At 37.0% G+C, this 27,495-nt stretch overlaps 1 protein-coding gene across 1 annotated transcript in view; it reads right to left on the reverse strand.

The window, feature by feature from the left end:
* LOC139689603 (prominin-1-A-like) overlaps positions 1 to 27,495 on the reverse strand; it is a 42,938-nt gene that overhangs the window by 13,747 nt on the left and 1,696 nt on the right. The window contains exons 2-7 of the mRNA XM_071586769.1: positions 22,951 to 23,307; positions 19,601 to 19,656; positions 13,877 to 14,127; positions 11,527 to 11,714; positions 10,685 to 10,780; positions 8,554 to 8,759 (exon numbers count right to left, since the gene is read on the reverse strand). Of these exons, the coding sequence (XP_071442870.1) occupies positions 8,554 to 8,759; positions 10,685 to 10,780; positions 11,527 to 11,714; positions 13,877 to 14,127; positions 19,601 to 19,656; positions 22,951 to 23,307 (1,154 nt within the window). The remainder of the gene's footprint in view (positions 1 to 8,553; positions 8,760 to 10,684; positions 10,781 to 11,526; positions 11,715 to 13,876; positions 14,128 to 19,600; positions 19,657 to 22,950; positions 23,308 to 27,495) is intronic.

Consider the following 27,495-nt stretch of genomic DNA (forward strand, 5'->3'; position numbering starts at 1 on the left):
TTGTAAAAATGAGACAAAAGAGAACATTGGTATGAGATTGAGTAATGAGATGAAGGTAAAAACATTAAATATGTCAGGACATATTCAATGTACCTAATCAATTCACCTTTCATAGTTCAAGGTGATTCCTAAAACATTCTCTAAGTTCACAATACTATCATGTTGAATGTGATACTAGAATGCTATCATTAAATGTGATAGTAGAATGAGACTTTTAGAGCAAATGAGGATAAACCATAATTTGTGCATGAACTTTACGATTAACTCAAAACCTTAATAAATTACTGGAAAAATTTGTTTTCCCTATTTACTCTGTTCTTTACAGATGCCAAAGCAACTTACTATATGCCAAATGGGTACTCTATGAAATCGCTTGTCATCCATACAGAGCAGGATCTACTTCCAAGAGGGAGGTACTAAAACACTATTATATCACATTACAGGACAAATATTTCTATAGCTCACAATTTTTCACCTATTGCAGATTCCACCTTTAATAAGTTATACTATCGCAATAAGTGCAGGACTTTTAATGCTCCATTAAAGAGAATATCCCCGATTAGTTCACTGTCAAAGAGAGAGAGTGAAAGGTAAATTTCCTGATCATGTATTCCCTGATGTATGCATATATGAACACCATATAGAAAGAGAAATAAACAATGAAAGCAGTCACACAATTATTGTGGAAAAGGAACGACGATTGTTACGTCTATCATGGTCCATGCGGAAGGTTTTTCCTGATGCACTTCAGTCGCGAAACTTGAGATTTAGGACCTCAATGATGACTGTTACGTTGCAATAAAGGTTTCAGTTAAAATTCTACTAGGAAAAATTTCTTCAAAAAATGTACAATTTTTCAGGGGAATACGTAATCACTACTATAGCTACCCATGTGTAGATAAGTCGAAAGGTAAATAGCATATAAGCTAATGTCTAGCTTTTCTTTACGGTAAATAGGAAACTCATTCTACAATTCGCCAAAGATGTGACGTTATGATTCAATATGAAGCATTCATCAATATAAGTTAAAAATAGATTTCGTAAATTATAACTGTTATTTTGTTGAAGAGTTTTTACTCTTAAAATATAAACTGATTTTTTGCAACATTTCGAATTAGACCAATAACATTATCGTTCTTCGCTTCTCCCAGCAGGCATTTCGGCAAGCGCACCTAGGTTTGAACGACGTTTCTCCTCACTGACCGAGATGTGTTCGTTGCAGAGACTTCTATGCCGGAAAATTTGTAAGTTTTTCAATCTTTTCAGTAGAAAGTTCACCATATAATTCATTTTTCACTTAAATAGTATGCATGTAAATTAGTTAGTTCGTGGTACATAGGTCATAGCCAACTATTTAGATACATAGTTTATTAGTTTTTGTAAACATATAGCTAATACTTTGCCGACGGTATATTAGCTGTTGCATCGGTAAGAGGGATACATTTTTCAATAGTCGCATATTTGAAACATTTATCGTTAACTTTTATCCATGAATAAAATGTTACTGTATTCCGGAAATTTCGAATAAAAACTAATAAATTAATATAAACGTTAATGATATTTCATTAATTCATTGAGAGGCTAATTATGCCATAGAGTTCATTAAAATTAAAGTTATGAAACTAGTACAGCTAATGAAGTAATAAAAGCCTTCTTTTATGCCATATGAACCATTTCCTATATCAACGTCACGCACTACAACCAACCGAGTGAAAGGCAACTTTTTTCCCATTGTAAACCTCCTAACGGTTTACGGTAAATTGACCATTCTCTTTTGAATTTTATTTTTCACTGCTGATATTTTTGGAATTTTGAAGCTTATTTGATATAATTTGATCAGTTCAAAATTCACGAGAAAAACGATTTTCATTATTTTCGGCTGCATGTTCTGCTCTAATTTCAATATATTTAATTCAGAGGGTATTTATTACGTTTTTTATCTTAAAGATATCTGTAAAAACGAACTTTTATCTTGAACTGTTGGAGCTATTTGATGATTCAGGGCAAAATATCGTGGACGTGTGTCAATTGGCACTAGGTTCATGATACAACCGTTGTAGCCATGGCAATATCGGGATGCAGGTTTTTTTATTAGGTAATCTACCGGTTTTGGAGGAACACAAGTACTAAGTTAACATTTTGTTTCTCATAACAAAATATAACCCAACGTCCTGCTCTACAAGCCCATCTTCATCTCCATATTTATTATTATTGTTAAAACTCACATGTTCAAATAGACAATGCCAGGTGTCACACAAGTCCCAAGTATTACAATCAAACTTGCCTTGGAAAAATAACATGACATATCACATCCAATCAATATCATATGAGATAATAAATAAAATCAGTCAGAAAAAAATACACTTAAAGGAAACTTCCAAGCAACAGTCTCTAACACAAAAAAAGAAAATCCCCATCTCATTAACATCCGTTTCCCAATTAACAAGAAAAAATGAAAACTAAGCTGTTACTAACAATTTTACTCAACACATCAATCAAATTTTTATATAAATTGTTCACATCTTTTCTTAAAAGTATGTACCCTGCTAGGAAATGGCTTGAATAGTTTTGCTGGTATACTGTTCCAATCAAATTAGGAAATAAACTGTTTTTGTTTGTTCTTTGTGCCCAGCATTTTGCCTTGAATTTGTAATAATTCCTTCCTATAAAATTTGGATTTCCCGCATCTTTCCTTAGTTCTGCCCAAGCTTTCTCTTCCTTCAGAATGCGGAACATTGCAAAAAGTCTGCTTATTTTTCTTCTACTATGTAAATATTCCCAGCCCAGCGTTTTTAACATTTGTGTCACACTCTCCATCCTCCTATGATTCTTCAGTACATATCTGGCAGCCTTTCTTTGTACCTTCTCCAGTTTTGTGGTATGTCCTTATGCGTGCGGGTCCCATACAAGTGATGAGTTCTCTAAAACTGGTCTTATCAGGCAGGGTCTTATACGCCTTTTCCTTAGTTGCTCTAATACTCCCTTTGAGGTTTCTCATCACCCAATACAGAGTTTTGAAAGCTTTCTTAACCATGTATTCCACGTTTAGCCCCCACCCCAAATCCTTGGTTAAAATGTACACCTAGGAATTTACAACTACAGGTGTATCACTTCTAGGAGGTGGCATTTTCCGAGAATTTGTAGTCCCTTTTGGTTCCATTTACCTTGTTCATAAAAGTGATGGATTTGCATTTGCTAACATCAATATCCATCCCATAATTGGTCACCCTATCCGCCATTTTATTAACGTCCCATCTACATCTACGTAATATCCCGCAAGCCGCCGCAAGGGCGTGTGGCGGGGGGGGTTAGGACACCACCCGCAACTAAGAAAGAAAAAAAACCGCATGCAAAAGCCACAAATGTATGCAGTCCACTAACAAAACATGGTATACATTCATACAAAAACACTTACACCACACACAAATGCAAACACAAAAACTACCAAATAACATACACATGCACCTGATGTCTTTGCAATGCTTGATTTTGTTCCGACTTATACATTAAATGTTTTTAACATTTCGAAAGTGACTTCCGAGTCTTACTATTATGATTCCTGATTGTTCGGGGAAAGAATGAGTATTTGTATCTATGAACATATACTGAAATCTATCTCCCATATTTTATCTTTGTGGTCTGATCTAACTAAGTAGTGTGGGGCCATAATAGTTCCTTTGGTGTCATCGTTAAACTAATTTGTTCTGAGTCTTTCTAAAAGTCTCGCTTGTTCTCTTCGTATTTCAAGTGGCTCCCAGCCTAAATCCCCGAAGAGGTCACTCTTGTGTTTTTATTATAACAATTTTTAACGAATCTGGCGGATTTTCTCCGGTCTTTATCTAAATCTTTTTGCCAACATTTCTCCCAATGATCCCACATACTTCCGGCATATTCCAAATGAGGTCTGTCTAGAACAAAGCAACACCTCTCTTTAACTTTCTCATTACATTTCCCCACCATCCGTTTAACGAAACCGAGTTTCTCTAAAGCGGATCCGCATATTGTCCTCATATGTGCTCCCCATGAAACGCGTAGTGTTAGGGCTACCCCCATATATTTAACTTGATTGGCCGTAGTTAGTACTGAACCCTCTATTTCGTAGTTTATGTCCTGTTCGCCACTTCCTTTGCTCCAAAATTTCAATACTATTTTATTGACAGTTACTTTTAAACATAGCTTATGGATTAGAAGTAGTTTTAGGAGGGCTTTCAAAGCAATTATTTATCGTCGTCTATGATCAAAGCCTAGTTCATTCTAAACGTCATTTCCTTTAATCTACTTTCAACATCTCAACTTTCATATTCCTTTATATTATTGTTTAAATTGTTTCGATGATATAACGCGCTCCTGCCTCTTTATGAGCTCAAACAAATTCACATCTTATCGCGTATGGCTTTTAGTCATGCTTTTGCTTTATTTTTTTTCAAAATGGGGATTAAAATTGGCGCAATGTGAACTTGTGGACTCCTAACAGGGTTATTCTACATTGTTCTGTCGAATGATCTAAAAAACGGTCTTTCATTTTTATCTTAACAATAGAGTGATTTTGTGGGGTTGTAATTTATTCAAAATTACCTTTTACGAAATGTCTTACTCCACCGTCCTTTTCTTATTTCAAGATTTACATATTCATCAAGCTCTCCATGAATTCTTTTCATCTCTTTTGCATTTTGTTCGAATGTGAATAATTAATTATAATCAATTGATATTTTATATTTGAAGAGCTTTTCCTTGTTTAGACTTTCAAAATTATTTTACCATTTCTTAATACGCCTCCATTTTTCCGTCCTGGTTCCATCTCCATATCAATGGAATGTTATTTCCAATGTGATTCCTTAGCTTTCCTCGTTTTTCAAACGATTTTTTCATTTACTTCTGAGTGAATTCTTCTCGTTGACTTTCTATTCTTGTTCTTCCATTTCCTTTGCTCTTTCAAGCTCCGTAACATCTCTTTTGCACCAACTAGAATTCTGATTAGTTTTGTATTTACCTAGCTCTGCTATTATTTCCTGTATGCCTGCTCTATTATCCTTCTTATTATATTTCAGACATTTCTCTCTCAATTTGTATCCAGGTATTTCATTTTTATTGTTTATCATGACTTCAAAGTTTTCGTTTCCGTTTGTCCTCTTAAAGGTTTCTGCATGCAACTCTCACACTCATCTTGCCATTTGACATATTGGAGTTTAGTAATGTTTTCACCACCGCATTAATCAACCTGAAGGTTGGATAGATACAGGTTGTCGGTGGAAATTGAGCGCACCTACTACTAAGCCCAACGGCGAGTGAAATTCACACATCGGGGTAGCTGATTCCTTCCCCTGTGTCACCTGTGCCTTCGTATAAAGGTTCGATACCCGGGTCTGGCAAAAAAACAAACCGTGGGCAATTTTTGGGTCGCCCATGGAGCTCGAAGGCCCGAAATCGAACCCAGCCCAGAGGAGGGCTCCTCTGGGCAGAAGCCCAGTGCGCTAACAACTGACAACCAACTTTCCTTGTTATTTTGCATAGATGGTATATTAATAAATAATGATCCAAATATGCAACGACCTCGGGGAGCTTTGCAAATTAATCACGCCGTTTCTAACGTTTTTCTAACCATATTTTAATTTACTCGTACTTTCCCGTATTTCTCTTTTCTTTTTTTGTTTTCCCAAAGATTTGGGAGTTCTTGAGTCAGAATATTTAGTTCTTATTATTCCCTTTCTCATGGAAAACTCGATTTTTTCCACCACTTTCAATTTTTGCTAAATTGTACTCTTCCATCTACCGCCTATCTTTCCCCTCGCTAATCTCAGAATCCAAGTTCCCCATCACCATAAAGTGCTTCTCAAGAAGAACATTTCAAACAGTATTCCCGCAGTTCATCATATAAAATATATTTTTTCCTCACTCTTACTACTTTTTAGTGTGCACCCCTTGATTACCCATTAATTGGTCGAGTCTCAATTCATCTTAAATCATAATATTCAAATTGTTATCTCCTCTATATTCACTGCCCTATTCCCCAGTTTTATTTTATTGACTACGGCTGCTCCACGACGGGTCTGATTTCTCACGCCGGGTTTAAGACAATGATTTCGCCTTTACCAGCACTATTTCTTCCTAACTTTTAACAGTCCGAAGAATAAAGATGAACCCAAGAGATAGATTGTCAGTATGCCTTTCTGACTTAGTTAAAAGGAGGACTCTCATAATTTTTTTAATAAACTAGTAAAACATTTTTTTTGTGATTTTTGGTAATTCTTTATAAGTTTTGGTGGATATTCTTTGAGTTTTATCAAGCTCTTTAAATACCAGTTTATCCGACGATCCTATATTATTATTATTATTAAATATATATAATATATGCACTTTGTAACGTTTGGCTTCAAAGAATTCTACTTTCCGTTAAAAGTGTTCTTGAGAGAAACTCCAGGAATATTTCACAATATTTAAAGAGAGTATGGTTGCTTTCATCTTATGCCTGAATGGGAGGGAGAAATTAAAGGATAAAATAATGGAAAAGTCGCAAAGCAGTTTACATTCTAGAACCTATGAATGATTATTGTTTTCACTAAACTCTTGACTCCCGTTTGGGCTAATTAAAGACGAAACTTTGAAATGCTAATGTACACCTTGTAAACAGAGCATTGAATTTATTTGTCACAATTTATACAGGAGCATAAAGAGCGCCGTTTTTGCGAAGGCGAAAGAAAGTGGAAAACTTTTCTTAATTGAAAATGGTGAGTAATTACCGATGTATATACACGGGAAGCGATTAGCAAATGATTTTGTCAGAGGACGAAAATGAGTTGTTGGGTATTATAGGTGGTGGGAGAAGAGTAAGAGAGAAAGAAAAATAAGAGTTGAGGGCGAAGGGAAGGAAACTTCGGGAAAAACAAATACAACCAAATGAAAATTTTATTTTGAGCGAAAGAATTATTTAATAAAGAAAATACAAAAACAGAAAGAGCTAGCAAGTAGGGCGGCAACCAGAATCTTTTTGATGTGGAAACTTTGAGCTCCATGTCTTAGCTTCCATTGGGAAACCGTAGGTATGGAGAGTCAACGCTTAAAAGGAATTCTTTAAGTTGATAGGGAAGAACAAACACTATTATGAGTAGATGGATATGAGTAAAATATATATGTATAAATATATATATATACATTATATATAAATAAATAATAAATAAATTATATTATATACATACATGCATACATCATTGCAACTTTTACTGAATGAGCGGAAAAATTTTGAAGTCATGTTGCAATCAGACATATTATGTCATGTGACATATTTGCAGATATCTCCAAGCTAAGGTGATAATATATTACCTTCGACAGCAACTTGCCTAATGATCCCACGCAAGAATATACGAATGGTAAATAACCTCCATTGTGGTTAAAAAATAGCTATTTTGTAAATTGGCCGGTAATGCCTTTTAGTCACACATTTCTTATCCACTTATTATTTTACCAATCAATTAAGGTCGGAGTTCTCAAATGGTTGTTTATGGTATTGCGGCACGAAAAAATATGCATAATGTGATAGTAATACTAATTAGTTCCTAGCAAGAGAAGCAGTAGAAATCGTTGGAAAAGTCCATGAGAGATAATGAGCTCAAGGAGGCCTTCGGATTATTACCAGGACCAGCCATGGGAAGTGGAGCCTTCTCCCGTGACTGATAATCCCTCATTCTGATTTTGTCGAATGCTACGAAGCATGGCAACCCTGGGATGAAGGGCGCTGAGAAGTCTGCTTGCACATTCAATGACGGTACTCGTCCAATTCAAAGTTAATGAACAACTAGAGATGTGGGTTAATTTAGGCGTAAGTAACACCGTCACATACTCGTACTTACTTACGAACGTACTCGGACGTAAAGAATTCTTTCGTGCCTCCATGAGGCAGATACCTCTAAATATGGTCATGGCTCCTATCGTAAGATAATTTTTAATTGGAAGCATATATATGAGATCAACTTAACAGAGGCAAATCACGGGGTAATGTGAAAACACAAGCAAATATTTACACATTTATACATAACAACCATAGGAACCTTACCCTTATGCCAACTGTTGATAAAATAATAAGCCGCAGCCATTAGCTACTAATTCTATATTCATTATTTATTTTCTTAACATTTTGTCCAAGATCAATTTAATAATATAATTGGGGACTTTTATGCAAAAGCAATTTTCAAGTAACAAAACAGCCTACGATCAAGCCATGATTGTTGTTGGTCAAACTGGGTCAGAGACGTAATCACTAGTTCGTTACGGTTTTATTGATTACTAGTTAAGAACTATATATTAAGAACTGGGAGAATTTGTTTTCACGGGAGACGACCAGTGATATTATTGTTTTATCTGAAATTGAGGAATATTTCCTGTTTGCCAACATTTTTTCCCAGTCGTGAACATGACTTCAATAATTGCATCCACTAAGGATCGGGTGAGCATATATAGCTCATTGGGTCTCGAGTTTGGTTTTTTTGCCAAAATTACCTCAATGGACTAAACCACGCAACTGGTTTTAGTCGATTGAGGAGCCGAATTATTCCCACTGACCCTTTCGAAGTTGGAGACGGAGACATCCAGGCCGGAAGGGTCCACAGTGTCGCACAAGGGTCGATCGCGGGATGGACACTGTCTGCGGAACTGCTCCACTTGGGACCTCAGTTCGCCGAGCCTGTCTCTTGCCAAGTTAGCAGCATCCCTTGCGATGGCGCAGTCCTCCTGGAGGAGGGAAAACTTCTCGGCCAATGCTTGTGCAGCTGTGGGTGGGGAGAGAATGGAACTTTTGAATTAGACCCGACAAGTCGACAGATTGACCGGTTGACGGTGGTGTGGGTGTACCGTCCGTGCGACCAGGGGGAGAGAAGAGGGTGGGCAGAATGTTAAAAAAAATGGGGGAACACGGTAGGGAAAGGGAAGTTACGAGGTAATGGGGGTCGAGGGAGGGAAAGTTGGATTCCCTTTGGAAGGAAGGAAATCCTTCCTGAGGCACTAAATCGCTGCCACGCCTATCCTGGTCATCCCGAGCCATTTGCAACATTTCTTATGCACATTTTTTTTGAACAGTTATAAATTGCCAGGACCTAGTTCCATCACGTCAAGTTGTTTTGGAAGTTCTTGAAAATGATCTATTTCGTAAAAGGTGTCCTTGAATATAACTCTCTGTAAAAGAGAGTGGTTTCAAAACAAATTTTTTCAACATTTTTTATCGCAGCTAATGTGGAAATTTCTATGCCTGCGAATGTGGTGTCGATGATTTTTCTCAACTGGCTATAAATTTGTATTTACATGCGTCTATTTTATTTGAAAAATAAACGTGCTTTGCTATATAATCATTGTATGCTTTACCATTACGGGGAGATGTAAAGCAAGTTGTTTCAAGCGGAAAGTTCATGCAATGAAATCATATTATATCAAATTGTGAAAGATTTACGCACTTCCTGGAACGGAGTTTCACAGTATACAAAGGGTGCATTTTATGCTAAGAGGTTATGGTCATTGAGGTAATTTTGGTGATTGTTGTGACTACTTGATGAACTGATGTTTTCTACAGCCTCCTGTGACGTTCACAATGGTAATTTTTCAGTCCGATGGTCTGATTTTATAATACATGAATTTTGTCCAAACATATTCTTTTGCTTGTGAGTACATCATTTTTTTAATGGTCTTAATTGATATATTAAACTATTTATCCTCGCTCTATGAATCCGGTAGCCAAAAGTTTGGTACAACTATTCATGTATCATAAAAATTTCGTCGCATATCATCTACTTAATGCTGTTATAGCATGATGAGACTGTACAGAGTCTGTATGACTGTCACGCATTTGGCACCTATTCATTTTTTCCATCAAATAATTCACAATTTTTCTCTTAATCAGTGTGAAGTATTCATTTTAATTCATTTCATCCGGGTAGGATTTACCTCGACACCAGACAAAATATGTTTGATTCTCTGGGGTTGATTACACGACCGCATTAACCTTTGCCGTCCCTACAATAAGCCTTGGCATTGTGAGTTCAAACTTAGGTTAAAGATTTTATTCATTGGTGTAGCCAAAAAATCAAGCATAGATACAATTGTTTTCCCATAAGTGCCACAAGAGAAGTGCCCAGGAAGATAACATAATCAATTTGCCAATCAGATATATTTACAGCTTACTTTAGCTGCATCTGCTTGAATTCACCAGATTAATCTGATAATGTTTAAAACTGATGATTGAAAGATTAAAATGATTTTTATTGCAGATTTTGACAACAATTAAACTTTTGATTTCCACATTTTTCGGGCTGCGTCCGCGTATGTCGTTTAAATCCACAACAGTTTTCATCCTTGACCTGAGGACGCCAGCAGGATAGCTGGCGAAACTGTTGTGGATTTAAACGACGTACGCGGACGCAGCCCGAAAAATGTGGAAATCACCTACTCATCGCCGCGGAAACCAGCGAACGAAAATTAAACTTTTGATTGACGCCAGTAACTTTACATATAAAATTTAGCGTCATCTCTAATAAATATTCAAAATGAGAAGATAACATTAATTAGCAAAGCTCATTTGACAGTTTTAAAATAATGAAGATATATTTCTGTACCAGTTATCCTTATCAATCAACAATTAAATTCATTAAGTTTAAAATAATTAGTTGAGAACAAGTAATTTGATCCAGTATTTCTGCCAACATACCTGTGCTAACGTCAACCAATGCATCAAGTGCGACGTCAACTCCTGTTTCCGATGCTAACTCTCGTTGAATCGGCCTCCCAACCAGATTTTCTATATCTGAAATAAATCCAAATCCATGTTGAAGTCAAAATTTCCGAACAAGTTATTAAGGCACATTTACCTGACATTTGAGTGAATAGACTGCTTCGGTATCCAATGATTATTTCATTCCAATTTTCAGACTTTTCTAACGATTACCACCATTTTACGACATCGACATTTTGATGTAGTAATGATTCATCTAGGTATTTAATTTGTGTTATTGCAGGGAAAATATACCTTTTCTCAATTTATTTTTGAGATGAAAACAGTTATGCGTCTCTGAGGTGGGGAATATTTATATTTTAAAGCTCATGTTTTGGTTTTGCTACGATTCGATTTGTAAATGTTAAAGTCACGTCAAGGAGGAGAAATGATTGTGTCACTTTGAGAGCGTCTAATTGCATATTTTTAACGCTAAATCTGAACAATTACTATCGCATGATCAGTTTTAACCTCGTCATGGTGTTAGAAGAGTAATAATAACGGGATTGAGGCGAAAATACGTTGAGTTTGGAAACCACACCCCAGAAATAAAATTTTAAAAACTCGTGGGAAAACATTACGTCTGACGTTACTTCATGAAAAGTAATCTTATTATCCAAGATATGATTGCACTAATTTTTCATATATCCACACTATCTAAAATTCATCCGACCATTTTTTCGACTTGTATCGAAACAATAGAGAGCCTACTCACAAGTAAGTCAGAGGAAGAAAAGTGGCGTTTTGTTAAAGGTGGCTATAAAGTGAGACTCACTTACTGTCAAGGTCCATTGAAACTGCATCAACCGCGACATCCATAGAATTCGTGATGAGGTACTGCAATTGGCGCTGAGTGTTCCGTAGAAAGGTGTCTGCATCGGCGAGGGCGGCTTGGAACACAGTTGGCGTGCGGTCAACGGCGTACGAAAGTTGCTCATTTGTGACGAACATCGCTGCCAACCCAATTCTAAACAAATCAAGAGTGGTAGTATTATTTAGAAGTAGATCAGTTTCAAATGCATTCCAACAGAGAAATAATATCTTTTCACTAGCTCTCGGTCCGTTCTCTTTTTTCTTAAGAAAAATCAAGTACATCTTAAGGATACAAATTTAGTAAATTAAAATTATTGATCGAAAATGTAAATTGAGATACAAAAGTATTAAAAGGGGAAATAAAATTGGCACTTGCAGGTAAAGGTTCACATTGTTTTGAAAAAAAAAGAATACCAAGAATTTCTTTTTGAAATTCAGGGTGAAGAAGGATTGAAAATGTAGAGGAAAGGGAGCGTGAATCACTAGACTTACCGCAGAGGAAACAACAGAAACAACGAAAAGAAAATGATAAGGAAAACGTGTATTACAAGGGAGATTGTTCATAGCATGTGAGGGAGAAGGAAATGAAAGAATGGGCGTTAATAAACGAGGAGAAGAGCTTCCTCAATTAAATGATAAAATTAGATAAAAAACGAATAAGACACGGACAATGTTGTTGAAAGAGTAGTGTTATAATATGGAGATGTGTAGGAGATATGGGAAAATGGACGCGCTATGCAAGAAGGCAGAATAATTGGTAGAGGATAAGCAAGGAAAAATCTACCAAGAATAAGCAATAAGGCAAAAATTATTAATATAATCCAAAGAGGTTCGGGGGAGATAGAAAAATAATCGTAGCACTTCACGGATGAGAGATTAGGTCATAACACTTGAGAATAGAATGGGAGGAAATTTACTTGAGTTTGCACTAGAGAAATTGAAATGCGTATTGTTCTCGCTGTAGCATTCAAGGTTTTAACGATAATAAATTGGACTTGTTTTGGCCATTGCCACATCATTTATGGGAATGTAAAAGATTTTGTTTGGCTGATTTTAATATCTGCTCTGAAATAAAAGAGTAAAGCAACGGTATGCGAGAACAGGACCAACAATTTAATTTCACACTCAGGAGAGATACATACAGCCTTATCAATGATGCACAGCATATTTTATCCGGGATTGCTGGCAGAGTTAGGAAAATTCTAGTCCACCCAGAAATTACTTCGTTCATTTGATTTATTTTTTGAACATTAGTAGGTACATAAAGTAATGAGATTTTAAACTAAATTCAACAATAAAATTGTTAAAATTATCTGCACTTGACGAAATTATGATACGTACAGGCCTGGATAACATTTAATTTATAATTCAACTTAAACACGTGTGAATCAGCGTAAGAATAAGAAGCGGCAATCTACCGCGGAGGTACTACATCATTGGTCTATGTCTACCTGTCAGCCGTCAAGATGCCGTAAAGCGTGTGGCAGGGTATGTTACAATAATGACCAAGGAGGACACACTTATCGCGAATTTGGAAGGTAAATGATATTTATTTATATTAGTAAGAATGTTAGTTCTCTCCGCATAATAACGCTATGGTTAATGAAAATATAGTGAAAATAGGTTTTTACTTAGAGAAAGTGACTTTATATAATAGTCATTAACGACGCTATCTTTGATCAATAGGTTTCATATAATGCAGAGAATATTATGAAATTTAGTATTTTCAGGAACCGAATTCGAGGTCTACCTGAATGAAAATCCCTCTTGATTCTATCCGATCTCACCATTTGAAAAATGGGTTGAATGAAATGAATGAGCAAATTTCATGATGAATGCGATGTAGTGTGCTTAGAACGATGGCGCAATTTGAAATTAGGGCTGACCATGGATGATGCTGGATTTTTCCGCCATCGACGTCGTTATCAACGGTAGTACCCACCATCAATTTGAGAAATTCGTTTTTACATAAGGCTTTTCATGAATGATTAATAATCACGAACACTTATATCTAGGGTAGTGTAATTTTATAGTTAATTTTTATTTATTTTAAAAATAATTGGCTCTAATATTTGCAAATTCATAATAATTTTATATTTATATCAAGTAATGTAATGCTATAAAAATGATAATACATTTATTTTTCCGTTTGGTAACAATATTTAGCTTCCGAGCTTTATTATTATGACCGTAGACCTACGTTAATACTTGAGAATTGAAATTTTATAAATGCAGAATTAAAATAACTTAATGAAGCGAGGGTTGAATGCGACATAGGCTTCTTTTTGTGGTCAAGATGCTCGCGTTTTGTCTTACAGCGTCAGCAACAAGATGAGTTGGACGAAGAAAACCACGGTTCTGCGGCGACAGTTGAAACAGTTTGGTATGTCCTCGAGCATGGCGACATCTCCGGCGTCCCCTCCGTCGGATCCCCCGCCGCCCTCGCCTCTCTTGTACTTCCCGGCCAGGCGGAAGCAAGCGCTGGTCAACAAGAAGAGAGGGCCGCTGATGGCCAGCAGTGACCCTATTGCCAAGCAGGCAATGAATCCCGCTTCTACGTTGAGCGACTGTAAAAGGTAAGAGATAACTTTTCACCATCATCATTCACATTGTTTAGAGATGTTTTTACACAATGCCCTGCGAATTACTACCTGGGAGTGTAGCAGCAGTTTTTTGCGCACTAGCATTTAATTATTAAATATCTTGCATTTGGGAACTCATTGGGAAATGTTATGTAGAGTAGTCAGAGTAAATATGCTAATGTTACTATTAGGCGTTTTTGTGCATTTAATCTCGTGTTTACTGCGATCAGAGAAACGACTTTTTTGTTTTCTTTAGGTAATGTAATTTGTCTGATAAAAATATTTTAGTCCTAATATTTCCCTCCAAATTAGGAGATTTTTAATTTGAACCTTTCGGAAAGTCTTGCACTGGTTTGCTCTCAACGTATCGTGACTTCGCTGGCAATCAAGCTTGATTTTCTCGCATAGTTACTCGTAATACTTCATTATTGCAAACAGTTTTGACAACCCTTTACAAGAAATGTTTTTATCTTATTTCCGAACCTACTTTTCTCTATAGATTAAAAATTATTTCCGTCAGTATAATAAAGGAGGATAGGCAACAGTAATATATATGGTTTATTACAAAACGAATTGCCTGTCAACATTGGCGGAATTCACCAAATCGTTAAAATTCTCCTGTGTCCATAAACAAGTATCTTGTTATTATTAAAAACTGTGATGCTGAAGAAACTTCTCATCCTAAAGAGTCATGTTGGCACTAAATAAAGATTTACTGCTAAAGTAAAGCTGTTTGGTAACATTCTGGTCCGGGATTTTGATGCAATTATTAGTGTTTCTTGTCGGAAAAATTTCCCCTATCACAATTGTTTACAGTTACGCTGGGACTCAAACAGTCCTAAGATTCCGTCTTCTTGATCGTCGTTCATCGATTCCAATGTACTTAAGTGAACGCTAATAACTTTTTTGTGCTTCTTGAAACTCTCTATGATTGAAAATATATTTTACGGCTGATCCGGTTTTGAATTCTTGCCAAGTTAGTACTTTTTCTTAGAAAATATCTAGTATGGTGCGAAATGACTTCCACCCATGAGAGTGTACAATGAGGTTTCAACATTTCCTTTAGCATTTTCCAACTGTATACTTGTTCACCAAAATTGTAAGAATATCTCGAGGGAGTTCGAGCCGAATATTTAAAAAAATACTCGTGAGAATAGAATGGAATCGAAATAAGGGCCTCTCACCATACGGAAAATATCATAAGGTGAACCGGGAAATATTTACCCTTGATCGCCTTTGAAAACTGATGCGGTCACGTGGACATGTGAATTGTGGACAATGATTATGTCCCATTTACCGAGAAAATGAAATCCCCCTCTTTTCGAGGTTGGAACTTTCGTATGAGCCATGAGAAAGGAGATCGGCAGGGGGGGATGGACGGAGGCAACCACCTCGGATGCCCTAGGGTCCTCCTTCCCCTGGGGAGTCTCCCACTCCTCTCCTCCTTGATTCCCTCCAACTCCTGCTACGGAATGCCAACTTGATCCCGGTCTCGCCTGTTTCCTTCTCTCTCCCTCCGCCAACCTTATTCTTGGAGCAGTCGACCAGTGGCGAGTCGCCCACATTATACGAGGCCGGCAAACTCGAATAAAGGCCACTTCATGGCTGCTCCTTGGAGCCGGACCCGATCCAAATTCCCGCCCTGTTATTACATCTCGAGGGGTCGAAAGAGGGAAAATGGAAGAGTGAGGAAACAACAAAAGGTCACATGAAGGAAGGAAGTTGCCACGGAGGGAAGAATCCGTAAAGGGGACGAGAGCGCTAAACGACAGTCAATCGCGAAACATTTTACCGTTTCTCTCTTTTTGCAGAGGTCAAGAGTATAATGGCACGTGGGAGTTTTTCAGTCTTGAATTATTCGTCTCCTGGCATGGATATGGCGCTTATATCTCTCTATCTATATACGTGTACAATAATAAATAATTTAATATGTAAATAAACAATAAAAAATAAAATAGAAATTTAAAAAAATATAAAAAAGGCTTCGAGAAGAATTTACAGTGCTTACAGTTAAAAGAACAATCTATACCGAAGGGTATGGACATTTTTACTCTACCGATAGTATTCGGAGGCATTTTCTTCCAGGCAGCCTTTCGGGCCAGTAGACATGGAGCCATTATGTTCAAGGGTCGTAAACCTTCGTCATCACGAATTAGAATGGATCAAAACCATCTTGATCATCATAAAAAATTGCGGTGACAATATTTTTACATTAATGCGTCATAGCACATCGTAGTCAAGATGTTTTAGCTGAAACTCGTCATAAGAACTCGGTTGGAGCTCACACTGGAGTTATTCGAATAACATTTAGATTTGAAAGATCTGGTGCTTTCCCGGCGTATTAGTTGGGTGAATTCTTCTCGGGTCAAAAAGGCGGAACGGCAATCAGCCCTGATGACGATGACCGAGTCGGGAATCGAAACGTCGGCAGCTATGGAGCCATTGACCCGGTGGAAGACCCGAGAAGAATTCACCCAACATTTAGATTTGTTTTTAAATTGCTTTGTTGGATACCATCATTAGTTAATGTGAACGTTAACTTAATTAGGAGATAACCAACAATTCTAATTTTATAAACACCAGATTTCTCATTAGTGAAAGTGAGCATTGTAACCGTATTAGTATCCTCTGTGAGCTCTGTAACGGCTGATTTTGAACTCTGCTTATGGTCATAAAATTGAGTTTTGGCCTTAAACGGGAATTGAAATTAACCTTAGGATTAACGAGACATTATAAAACCTGGCCTAAGATTCCAGAAGCACTAAAATGAAGTAGCCGTGGAAAAATATGCTAAAACGAATTTTGAATGTTATTAGTGCGAAAAGGGAAATTCTTGGTCCCTTACAATTAGAGTTGATAGACCTACCTATTTGCTCGCGTTGAGATATTATTTGTTCGAGCTAACCGGTACTCGGACTCACTAACGAGTGATTATTATGTTTACATGCACCATGGTATACGTGCATTAGAGTTGGCTTTGAAGATGGGAATGGAGGGCGTTTTTTGGTATCGGAAGGAAATAGTCTCTCACCCCTTAGCCCCCTAGATCTTCTCCCCCCAGATCCACCCCCACCTCCCGCCTACATCCTAACCACCCTCACAATCCTCGTCCACCGTATTGAAGCAATAGGAAGGATAAACAGTTAAATGGAGCAACCCATTTTGTATTTATTCATTTGAACCTTTGAACTACTAATCTTCGTCTTTGAGTTAATCTTCGTCCCTAAATGAGCCATTCCCGCGGTGATCCCGGTGAAATGGAATAAGACGAAAAATGCGAGGCGTTAGGATATTTATTTATGCAAGATGTTAGGTTATTTATCGCCGCGGGCGTGCTGCTATGGCCGGAAGCGAATCTGCTCTTGCGACGGTTCTTCATACGGGCTCACGCGTATTTATTTATTTTATAGGAAAAAATATTGCTCGAGCTAACATTTGTGTTATAACGACATTGGTCTAGAAAGCTTCAATGACGAGTCATTCAGTCCAGCGCGACCGAACATGAGTAGAGGTAGAGATGTAGATAACGGAGCGGTTGACTTGCCGACGAGAGTAGAGAGTTTGCTGCGGCCGGGCATCTTACATTTAACATTAATTTATAATTCAAATGGCGCACACTCAGCGCAACTTCCGAGAGACAAGCAGAAATTATTTTAGTGTTTAACGCATATTTTCAAGAGCTAGGGGATTCGAGGGAAAGTCGAGGAATTCCTAAATTACGGATGAATCAAAAGGCGAAAGTAAAAAGATAATTGAGCGAATGAAAATCCCAGGACAAATTAAGCAATACGAGAAAGATTTCGAGCAAGGTGACCTCTGTAGCCCACACGTTAAGCAGATTTTTTCAATTTTTGCTACCTGTACGCTAAATCACCAACCCTGAGTGAACCTCAACTTATTTTTTAACGCCACTATCATTCGGTTATATGTTGACATCGGCTTAAAAAGGCAAAATATTTCTCGATACTAAGAGTGTAATTATTATAGGCATCGAGGAATGCTGAATGGATTGCATTAATTAATCATAGAATCCATTCCAACAAACCGTAGAGGTAGTGTGCCGGGAAGCGTCTAAGCCTTAACGTGAAGAGATTCGGGTTTAAAGAATTCGATACGAATTTCAGGAACTCTCGCCAAACGGATTTGCTCGGCTTAAAGTGAAGGGAATGACATGATGGCCACCCCGAACGAGCGGGTACTGAACAAAAAGTGTAGAGTAGTACTAGTATGATATGTCGTAGAGTAAATTAAGTGAGGGGAGTTCGCGAAAATGTGATGGTAGGTGCTTACTGGAACTACCGAAGAAGGGCGTGAGGAAGGAGGGAAACAAGAGTAAGGAGGCGGGAACGTGGTGAAGGAACGAAGGATATTTTCATTGGGTCTCTCGGAGAGTTTGCGTTAGAGAGATGGGGGAGAGAAGTGGGGAGTGGGGGAAAAGGGATGGGGTGGCAGGGAAGGGGACGAAGTCGGATCCTTCCAAGTGTCCGAGAACTTTGGCCCGAAAAGGAAGGAAGAAGCAGGGGGGAAGATGAGTGGGAGGAAGAAGGGAAAACTGAGACGTGGGAGTGGGGAGTTGGAGTGAAGAGGGGTTTAAGGGTGTTGGCTGTCACGGATGAAACAGTGTTGGCAGAACTTCATCCGTAGCCTTTTTTTACTGATCAAACTTCTGACCATACCTAGAAATCATGTTTACACGTGCGTAGGATGTTGATACGATATATCGTAATATGTAAGCGGAACAATGATGCCGGTCTTATCCGGTTTCCACGTGAGTAAGAGGTGCCTTAATGTACGAGCATGGGAAGAAATCGTGTACAATTTTACAGAATTTTTTTGCTATTGATTGTTTACTCTGAATGTACCAGTTTTCTTTCGTTTGTAGGATTGTTTATTTTGTTGAGGATTTCATTAGGCCAAAGATAATGTTTTGAAGTTTTATTGGGAATTCTGCCGCCTCATATAAATTTAGAACCTTCAAAATAATGGCCAGAATTAATTTTACCTCTTGGCTTGTTTAATAAAATGGCTTCTATGACTGCAATATCGAGAGGTATCTTTTGGAGAAAATTTATCAAAAATTTAGTTTCATGGGTTTTTTTCGCTCGTGCTTTTAAAATAGCTTTTTTGATGAATTATTCATTAAACCATATGTAGAATAGTTAATGAATTATAAGGTATGGGCTAAATTATTATATTAATTATAGGAAAATTAAACTGGCGAGAGCAGGAGTAAAAAAGAATAAAATCTGAAGGCAACAGAGTCAATTATTTCAGGATATTTAATAATAGGCCAACCCGCTCATCTTATATATTTTCCCCCCATTATTGATTTTAATGAGGATTACTGAGGGCAATCCTCGGAAATTGAGAAAAAATTAAAATAAGCAAATAAAAAAGTGGACAATTTTATGGTTTCTAAGGTGACTTAATCTAGATGTTCAACTTTTTTGTGCCTTACCTGTGTGATGACGCTTGTCACCGACACTTTGTGATGCATGGCATCGCGCACCAACTCTGTGTTGCACGGACGAGTTTTTGAATTGGCCGGAAAAAATATAAAAGATGAAATGAGTGCATCCCTCTTAACAAAGCATATTCATAAGAGTTTGAAGAATATTTGCATACAGGTAAAATTTCAAATAGATTCAATGCATGCTGATTGCAAACAAACAAAAATACTCAACGTATGCATGTAGAAACTTTTTTTAAAGCATCAGATTCTTTTATAAATTATTATGAATTTCTAATTAATATAAAATGAACTTAATTTTCATGCATTCATAATTGCATCGCTCATTTCAGAGCACCACAATATTCTTAAAATAAACGCACAGGTATAAATATTAACTAACAGATATTTTGAGTTAAAAATTTTTATTTCAGTCACATCCTTATTCTAATTCCGAAAAAGAACATTAAATTCATAAGAATAAAAATATCAGCTTGAATTATTAATTTAAAAGGTTTAACAATAATAGAATTGTTATTACCTCTGAAATACCCTATAATAATTGTTCATTGACTAATCAAAATAAATGTCTCCACCGATCATTTACCAAGAAATAATTAATTTTATTATTACATGGAATGGGTAGTCATCTTAATAGTAAGATTTTCTACAGTTTCCACTCTTTATTTGCAAAATGGAACGTCTTGTGATTTATTTGAGAAGTTTTAAATCGCCGAAGATATTGAACCGAAGAGTACATTGAAGTGAGGAGTGACGAGGAGTGGGATTAGGGAAGAGTCTGGAATTAACTGGGAAATGATGACACACAGGGCTCGATCGCTTACTGGAAATCCCTCGACTATTGGCACCGACAGGACCAGCTGGATGTTCGTGGTGCTTGCGCTATGTCCGAGCGGCCCGAGACAGCGGGCAGACACCGGGGTAGGGTTGTGGTGTATCACGGAAGGTAAGGGTGGGTATTTAGAGACAACAGGCATTTAAGGAGGGCTCGAAGAAAAATGGAAATGAGAGAGGAAAGAGGGAGATGTGACGCCGTTTCGATGCTAAGATAATCTTTATCAAGCAAAGAATGATTACCGAACGAATGCACCACAGGTAGCGGGAAACTAGGGCGGAAGGGAGAAAAAAATGAACCCTATCAAGAAAAAATTACAAATCCATCCCATAAATTATATTTCTATTTGGCCAAAATTCCTGCTCCTTATCATTTAGAATTGTTTAGTTCAGTCGAGAACCTCTCTGCCTGTAGACTCAGATGCCTGCGTGTGCCTTAATAAATTCGTAACCAATTTCACCAAATTGTTTTTCAAGGAATAGATAATAACTACATGAATTTAAATGAAATATTGCAAGTTGCAGGATTGTTGACGGATTGTAGTTTGTGATGTCTTTTTTATCGTATTATCAGTCGTCTTGTTTTACACTTAGGGTCTTAAGGATAACTCTTCACAGCTGGATGTGTACCCCTTTGCAATGGCTTCACCGTCTACAATTTTACCAGCCACTTATAAGAGTACTCGAATTCGTTTTCTTCCCGAGCATAGTCTTAACATATTTGATGTGGAGTTTTTAAAATGGCACCGTCCTCTCAGGTTATTTTCGACTTGTTTTGTGAAAAAAGATATGAGCCAAGGACGGAAAAATCCAATGTACTCAATCTTCATACAAGTTGGTATATTCATAGTGGCATTGGCATTTTCATAATATCTTACTGGAGAGAAATATTTCGATATTAGGGCGTCAAATTCGATGTCTTTTTCAAGATCACGATCTCAATTAATCAGACAAATTGTCATGGTAAAGATAATGTTACGGTCATAGAGTCGGAAATTTTGCTGCGGGTATTTTGCGTGCATACTCATATTCGAAGATTTTTTCTTTTATGGTAATTTAGTCCCAGCTTTTGGATTTTTTAAAACCAAAGTGCATTATACTCTACTGCAATTTTGGTAGAAAGAGTGAACAATTGTTATGAAGTTAAGGTATTTTGACTGTTCAAATATATTCTGTTTGACTGTTTAATTTATAAAACATATTAGAATGGTAATTGTTTGTCCCGTTTGTAATTATTTCATTTGGTTTTTATCTTTTGCATCTTGCTATCATCATAAGTAAAAGATTGAGAGATTTCCCTTTGAGTAGGGTATACTTCTCCAGTATGCTAACTATCTCTGGGTAACCGAATCCATAGTTTACGAGACTTGCTTCAAAAGTGCTCATAGAAGTCAAGAGTTTCGTTTCATTCGTGGAATCTCTTTCATATCCTCCCTCTCTCCCGAAGCCCTCGGGAACTTATTTGTAGTAGTGTAATTTAATGCCTAAATATGAGATAAAATTATCTTAGTTAAACACAATAATCCCAAGAATTCTATATTGGTAAACTGTGAAGAATCTACGATACTCTCAGTATCACGTCGGTGTGTTCGTTGAAAAGAGACTGAGGAAATTTACACTGGACAAATAAAAACAACAATTATTCAAAGTATTTCGAAAGTTTGACTAAATATGGCAACTTTATTTAACGGAAAACTTCCTGAAGATGAAAGCTATATGTTATTTTTCAGTGGAATATTTTCAATTTTAGCCATGGATTTATTTTATTTAGAAATTTAATATTTAATTCTTTCATGTGAGTCGGTTCTTTCCTGGCAGGAATATTTGGTTGATTTTATTAATAATGTAAGTTCTTTAATCAAACGCTACTGTCTCTTGGATGTGAAGAGTTAATGTTATTTTATAGCAGTTGTTACATGGCTAGATTTCCGAAGTAGTCATTCGTTCTGGAACTTGAGAATGACATAATACTGTAAAATTCATTCACACAGGGTGTGGTAATTAAGGCCCTACTAGAACTTTTGGAACTTCCTTTATATTAATAATGCAGTTATTATCTGTACCTTAACCGCTGTAGTAAAACAATTCTTGGGTCTTAATATGGAGTAAAATTGCAATGCGCGCACACACACACACATTGCAACGGCTAGTGAAAATGTGGAATTAGAATAACGGGTGGATCTAAACTTTCGATTAGGGGGACACATTGGACGCGGTTCAAGATAATAATGTTAGATGACCTCAGTATTTTGTTCATTCAATCATGTGGTAAAGGTATTTACAGAACAAAATCTAGACGTCTATCACACTCGACGTTCCAATTTCTGTGCGTCAAAGCAAGTCCAGTAAGCTGGTTATGGCCGATAACATCCTTAGCCCTCCCTATTAACATGAATACGGCACGCATACGCCTGCTGATGGAATAGGGGACAAAACTCAGGGGATGCCGCAGGGTTGAGATTGCCACGTGCCGTAAACATACTTGAGAAAAATTTGAGCCTCACCGGCCGGGAACTCGTTCGGTTGGATCCAGGAGAGGAAGTCCCCGATGTAGCTGAACACGAAAAGGCCCTCAGAGAGCCCCAGAGAGTTGATGCGGAAGGGTTCGCCTTGCGGCACACGGGGGAATCTCAGGCGTCCCGCACTGGAAACGGGACCGATGGGGGGGGACGGGAATTCCAAGTCCGTCTTCATAGAGTCCCCCGCTCCCACGGCCGGCACTCCCGGCCTTCCTCCGCCGCCCCGGTCTCGACCCGCCGGACCGAGGGCTCTCTCCAAGTTCATCTCGACCGATCTCTCGTCTTCCAAGTCCATAGATCTGTGATCTCCTCGTCTGGTGCTCGCGTTATAAATTTCTCTATCTGCCGAGGAAAAGGGGTGGAGGGAGAAAGAGGGCATTACTCAAGATTTGCGATTTGAAAAATTGATTTTCTTCAAATTGGTTCAAAAAATTACAATTAGAATGAACTTACGAATCCAATATTTTATGAATCGAAGTGACCCAATTCTTAATCTTAAGCTCCGTGGTGGCGAACAATTGAAAATTATCAGTAATGTCTTAATCACCTTTCACACGGTTAATTTTTTCTCTAGATTTTCAAGTTCAAGAAATCTTGTGCATTAACTGAATATATCAGAAACTGAATAAACTTGGATGGTTCATTTTTGATCAGTGTTCTCTTTCAAAAACGCAATCGAGTATCTTGGATATATTAACGGTTTTGCAGGAAATATAGTTTAATGATAACGAACCCTTGGTTTAAACACCACAGTAGACGTAGGTATTAGCTCATGGAAAATACCTGAGGATTCAAATAGATATGAAATGGGCGGTGATTTATGGTTAGACGAAATTTAGGAACAGCGTAATTAATTCGCAGTTTCCAATGAGCGGTTGCTCATTCAGATCGTAATTAGGTACTTATGAAATATAAAATCAGATTCAAGAGGATAAACCAAGGAATACAGATGAAAAAATGAAATATAGTATCGAACCGTCGAAAAAAAGGGTACAATGAGCGAGGACGGGGAGACGAGTAAAATAGAGGAAAAAGGGAAGCATAAAAAATATATATAGAGCCACAAGCGAAACAAAAGAAACAGCATATAGAAAAAGGACTGGAAAATTTCAGGGTCTAGGAGAATTAGACAGAATATATAGAGGAACTATTTGAATGGAAGATGTTATCAGATTAGTGTTAGTTCCTATCTTAGCGGAAAGGCAGTCATGTGTGAGGACTATCAAACAATAATTTTGATTTCATATGTAGCTAAGATAGCTTAGGAGGTTCAATAAAGGAGGAAAACTTACCTAGGAAATGATCAGCTTGTGTTCAGGAAGGGAAGCGGAATGCGTGAAGATTTAGTAGTAATGAAATTACTGATACAAATGAGCATTGGGTAAAATCAAGATGCATTTTAAGTTCATTAAATTTCGAGAAAGCTTTTGTTACTGGAAATTGGGTAGAGTTAGTGAACATATTGCATAAGATAGGAATAGATTGGAGTCATAAGCTTTCATAGGATATATCCATAACTTTTTATGTCTTAAACTGCTCAGATGCGTGTGGTGGATGGAGGGTCAGAATGGGCCGTGCTAGGAAGAGGGATAAGTCAGGGATGTTTATTCTTATCCGTGATTTTCAATGCATATGTGGAGAAATTTGTTAAAGAGGCATGTGAAGAACTGAAGATGGGAATGAAAGTCTGAAATTAAACCAATTAGGTTCACGGATGAACAAGCTTTCGTTACCAGTCAGGTTAGGGGGTACAGTCATTGGTGAGCTATTCAGGCAATGTGTGATAAGTATGGAATGAGACAAACAGATGTTATGAGGTTTCTGAGAAGGAAGAAGGCTAATTTCGCTAAAATGGGAGGGTGTTAACGGATCGGGTTTAGGTTTGAGTATCCAGATACAAATACGGTTGGTAGCTGAATGCTCCACGTGCTAAGTTCTACCTTTACATCTACAGTTAGAACTATTTATCGTAATCGGTTAAATACGAATATATACCTACGGTGTTGCACTTGTTACGTTTCTTCATGATTAGTCATTTTGGAAAATTACAGAATATGTTGAAACTCACCAACAAAAGAAAAAAAGTGCAAAATATTACAAGCTGTTATATCCTCGTACATAAGCCGGTGAAATAATTAAAACAATAGAATGAGGAAACTGTTTGTTCAGATATAACGCCGTTGCTGCTATTGCCAGTTGACAAACTGATGAAGAAATCACTTCCTCAAGTCCCTTTTTAAAAATTCTCCTACAACGATTGGAGAATAAGTGCAACGAAAATAAGAGTTACAAATAACCGTGAAGACTTGAGGGAAACTGGTAGAAAATTAATATACGTGGTTTGTACAAAAAGTATCGCAAACATGTCCGGAGAACTGGATTTTAGATATTGCTACAATGCCTCGAAAATCTTCGAAGTACATCCCTTGAGCGTCGAGGCACTTTTACCTGTGGTTTTTCCACGACTCAAAGGCTCCTTGGTAGGCGGACTCTGGAATGTCCTGTACGCGTGAAGATCGTAAAGATCAATTGACCTTCGAAAATTGTCTTAAATTGGTGTAGAATATTAAGAGTTATCTTTAATTTTTTCATTTATTTCGATTGTAGCACGGCCTTAAATTTTCTGAAAGATCATAAACCTATTTACAAAATTAGAAGTGAATATACATGGTATGTACGAAGTTTCGATTCTTGGAACAGTAAGTTATCGTTATGTAGTAAGTTTTTGCACCCAAATTTGTGCATCTTCTTCTCCACTTTAAAACGATTATGGTATTTAATAGTAGTTTTTAGCCATTCTTTCAAACCACTAATAGCTTTCCGTGCGGTAACTACAAATAGAGAATGCAAAAATTCAATGCAACAATTTCAGAGTGTAAAAATCATTCGCCTTCACTGGGATTTTTACACTCTGAAATTGTTACATTGAAATGCACATTAGCGGATGACTCCGTTAAAAGTTACTGTTGCGGCATCTCCCGCAGTTTCTTTGTAATTTGACAAGTAGAGAGATTTAGATGTCAAACATTTAGTTCGGAAGCATTCCCTCTGATTCAATTCGAACATAATTCAATCCTCAGATTTTGACCACTTTTTCAATCCTCTTTCAGGAGTACCTTTAATGAAACCAACACTACGAAATTTAAAACACAGTTCTTCACATGCCACATAATGTTTTGAAGTCCCTTGGAGGGCTCTTTTCTTAATGAGTTGATCATTACTATTGACACATCACTCTCCTGAATTTTCCCTCATTTCATTCCGTAATTTTCTTTTTTCATATGTAAATTCATCCGCATCTATAAAATTCCCAGAAAGTCACCACAATGTCTGTCGTTGGCCACCAATCTTGGAAAAAAAGAAGCAATGAACTTAAAATCGTATACACGTAGCTTTAAATATTTTAAATGTATTTTCTGCCTTTGCTTGAGTTACATTGTTCGGGGAAAACAAATACTTGCTGTTCTTCCTTTGTCATAGGAAAATTATCATAATTTTTCAATCTTTTATTTCAGTTGAGTACAGCTTTCAATTTATATTTTAAAACTTTTTAACGTGATCTGTCGTACAGAATTTGAATATTTCCTCGATGATTCTAGCAAAATCCTGCAATTAATATATTCGAAGTATGTTTAAGCTAACGTTGATATTTTTTTCTTCTAGGCCTCTAATCCCAGATTATGTGTCCTATCATAGATTTTTAGAATGCTTTGTTCAATTCTTTATTGTTATTCTGAGGCGGATTCACATTAATCGCAAGATATTCAATATCGGGTTAGCGAAAGAGAAACGCATATGTCCCCTGCACTTTGTTTTATTTTTCAAATATGAGGTTGAATAATGTAACTTATTTTTAATTTAGGAAACTGAACTTACACCCGAAGCGTCTTAAAATTGAATTTTCGCCATTTGAACGGTCGAATTTTGTGATAAAGATGATATCATATCGTGAACTGTAAGAAAATTTGCCGTGTGACGACATCACAGAGGCAAGACTCATATCCAATACACAATTATAATCATAAATCTTCGTTTTAGCCAGTGAAGGATTTGCGCACAAGAGAACTGTGTGTGTCGACAAAAAAGTCTATATAAACCCTGCAAAGCCAAAATCAACGTAGTACGGCAATAGCTGATGCAGACCAGATGCATCGAATCATTCTACGATAAACTTTCCCCAATTAAAATGATATTCAAATTATAGAAAGTCCACATTTTTTTAACAATATCAATCTTTATCTAGTTATTATAAACTTCAAAAACGTATGTTATGATTCATCCCGGCAACTCGGCAGATGCTTAATGCGTTGTAAACAGCTGCTTCAAAATTCGATAATCTCGGATTTTTTCTCTAAAAGTTGACATTACAAGTACATATTTTTTCGGTAAATTGCCACCGAAATTACTATATTTCATGAATTATATAAATAGATGATTATTTCTTTAAGGGTTGAATTCTAAAGAAAAATGGCATAAATACGAATGTTGCACAAAAAACTTTGCTGCAATCAAATTATACACTATATAAAT

This window comes from Hetaerina americana, unplaced genomic scaffold (genome assembly GCF_022747635.1).
Source record: "Hetaerina americana unplaced genomic scaffold, ioHetAmer1.1.p SCAF_26, whole genome shotgun sequence".
NCBI lineage: Eukaryota > Metazoa > Arthropoda > Insecta > Odonata > Calopterygidae > Hetaerina > Hetaerina americana.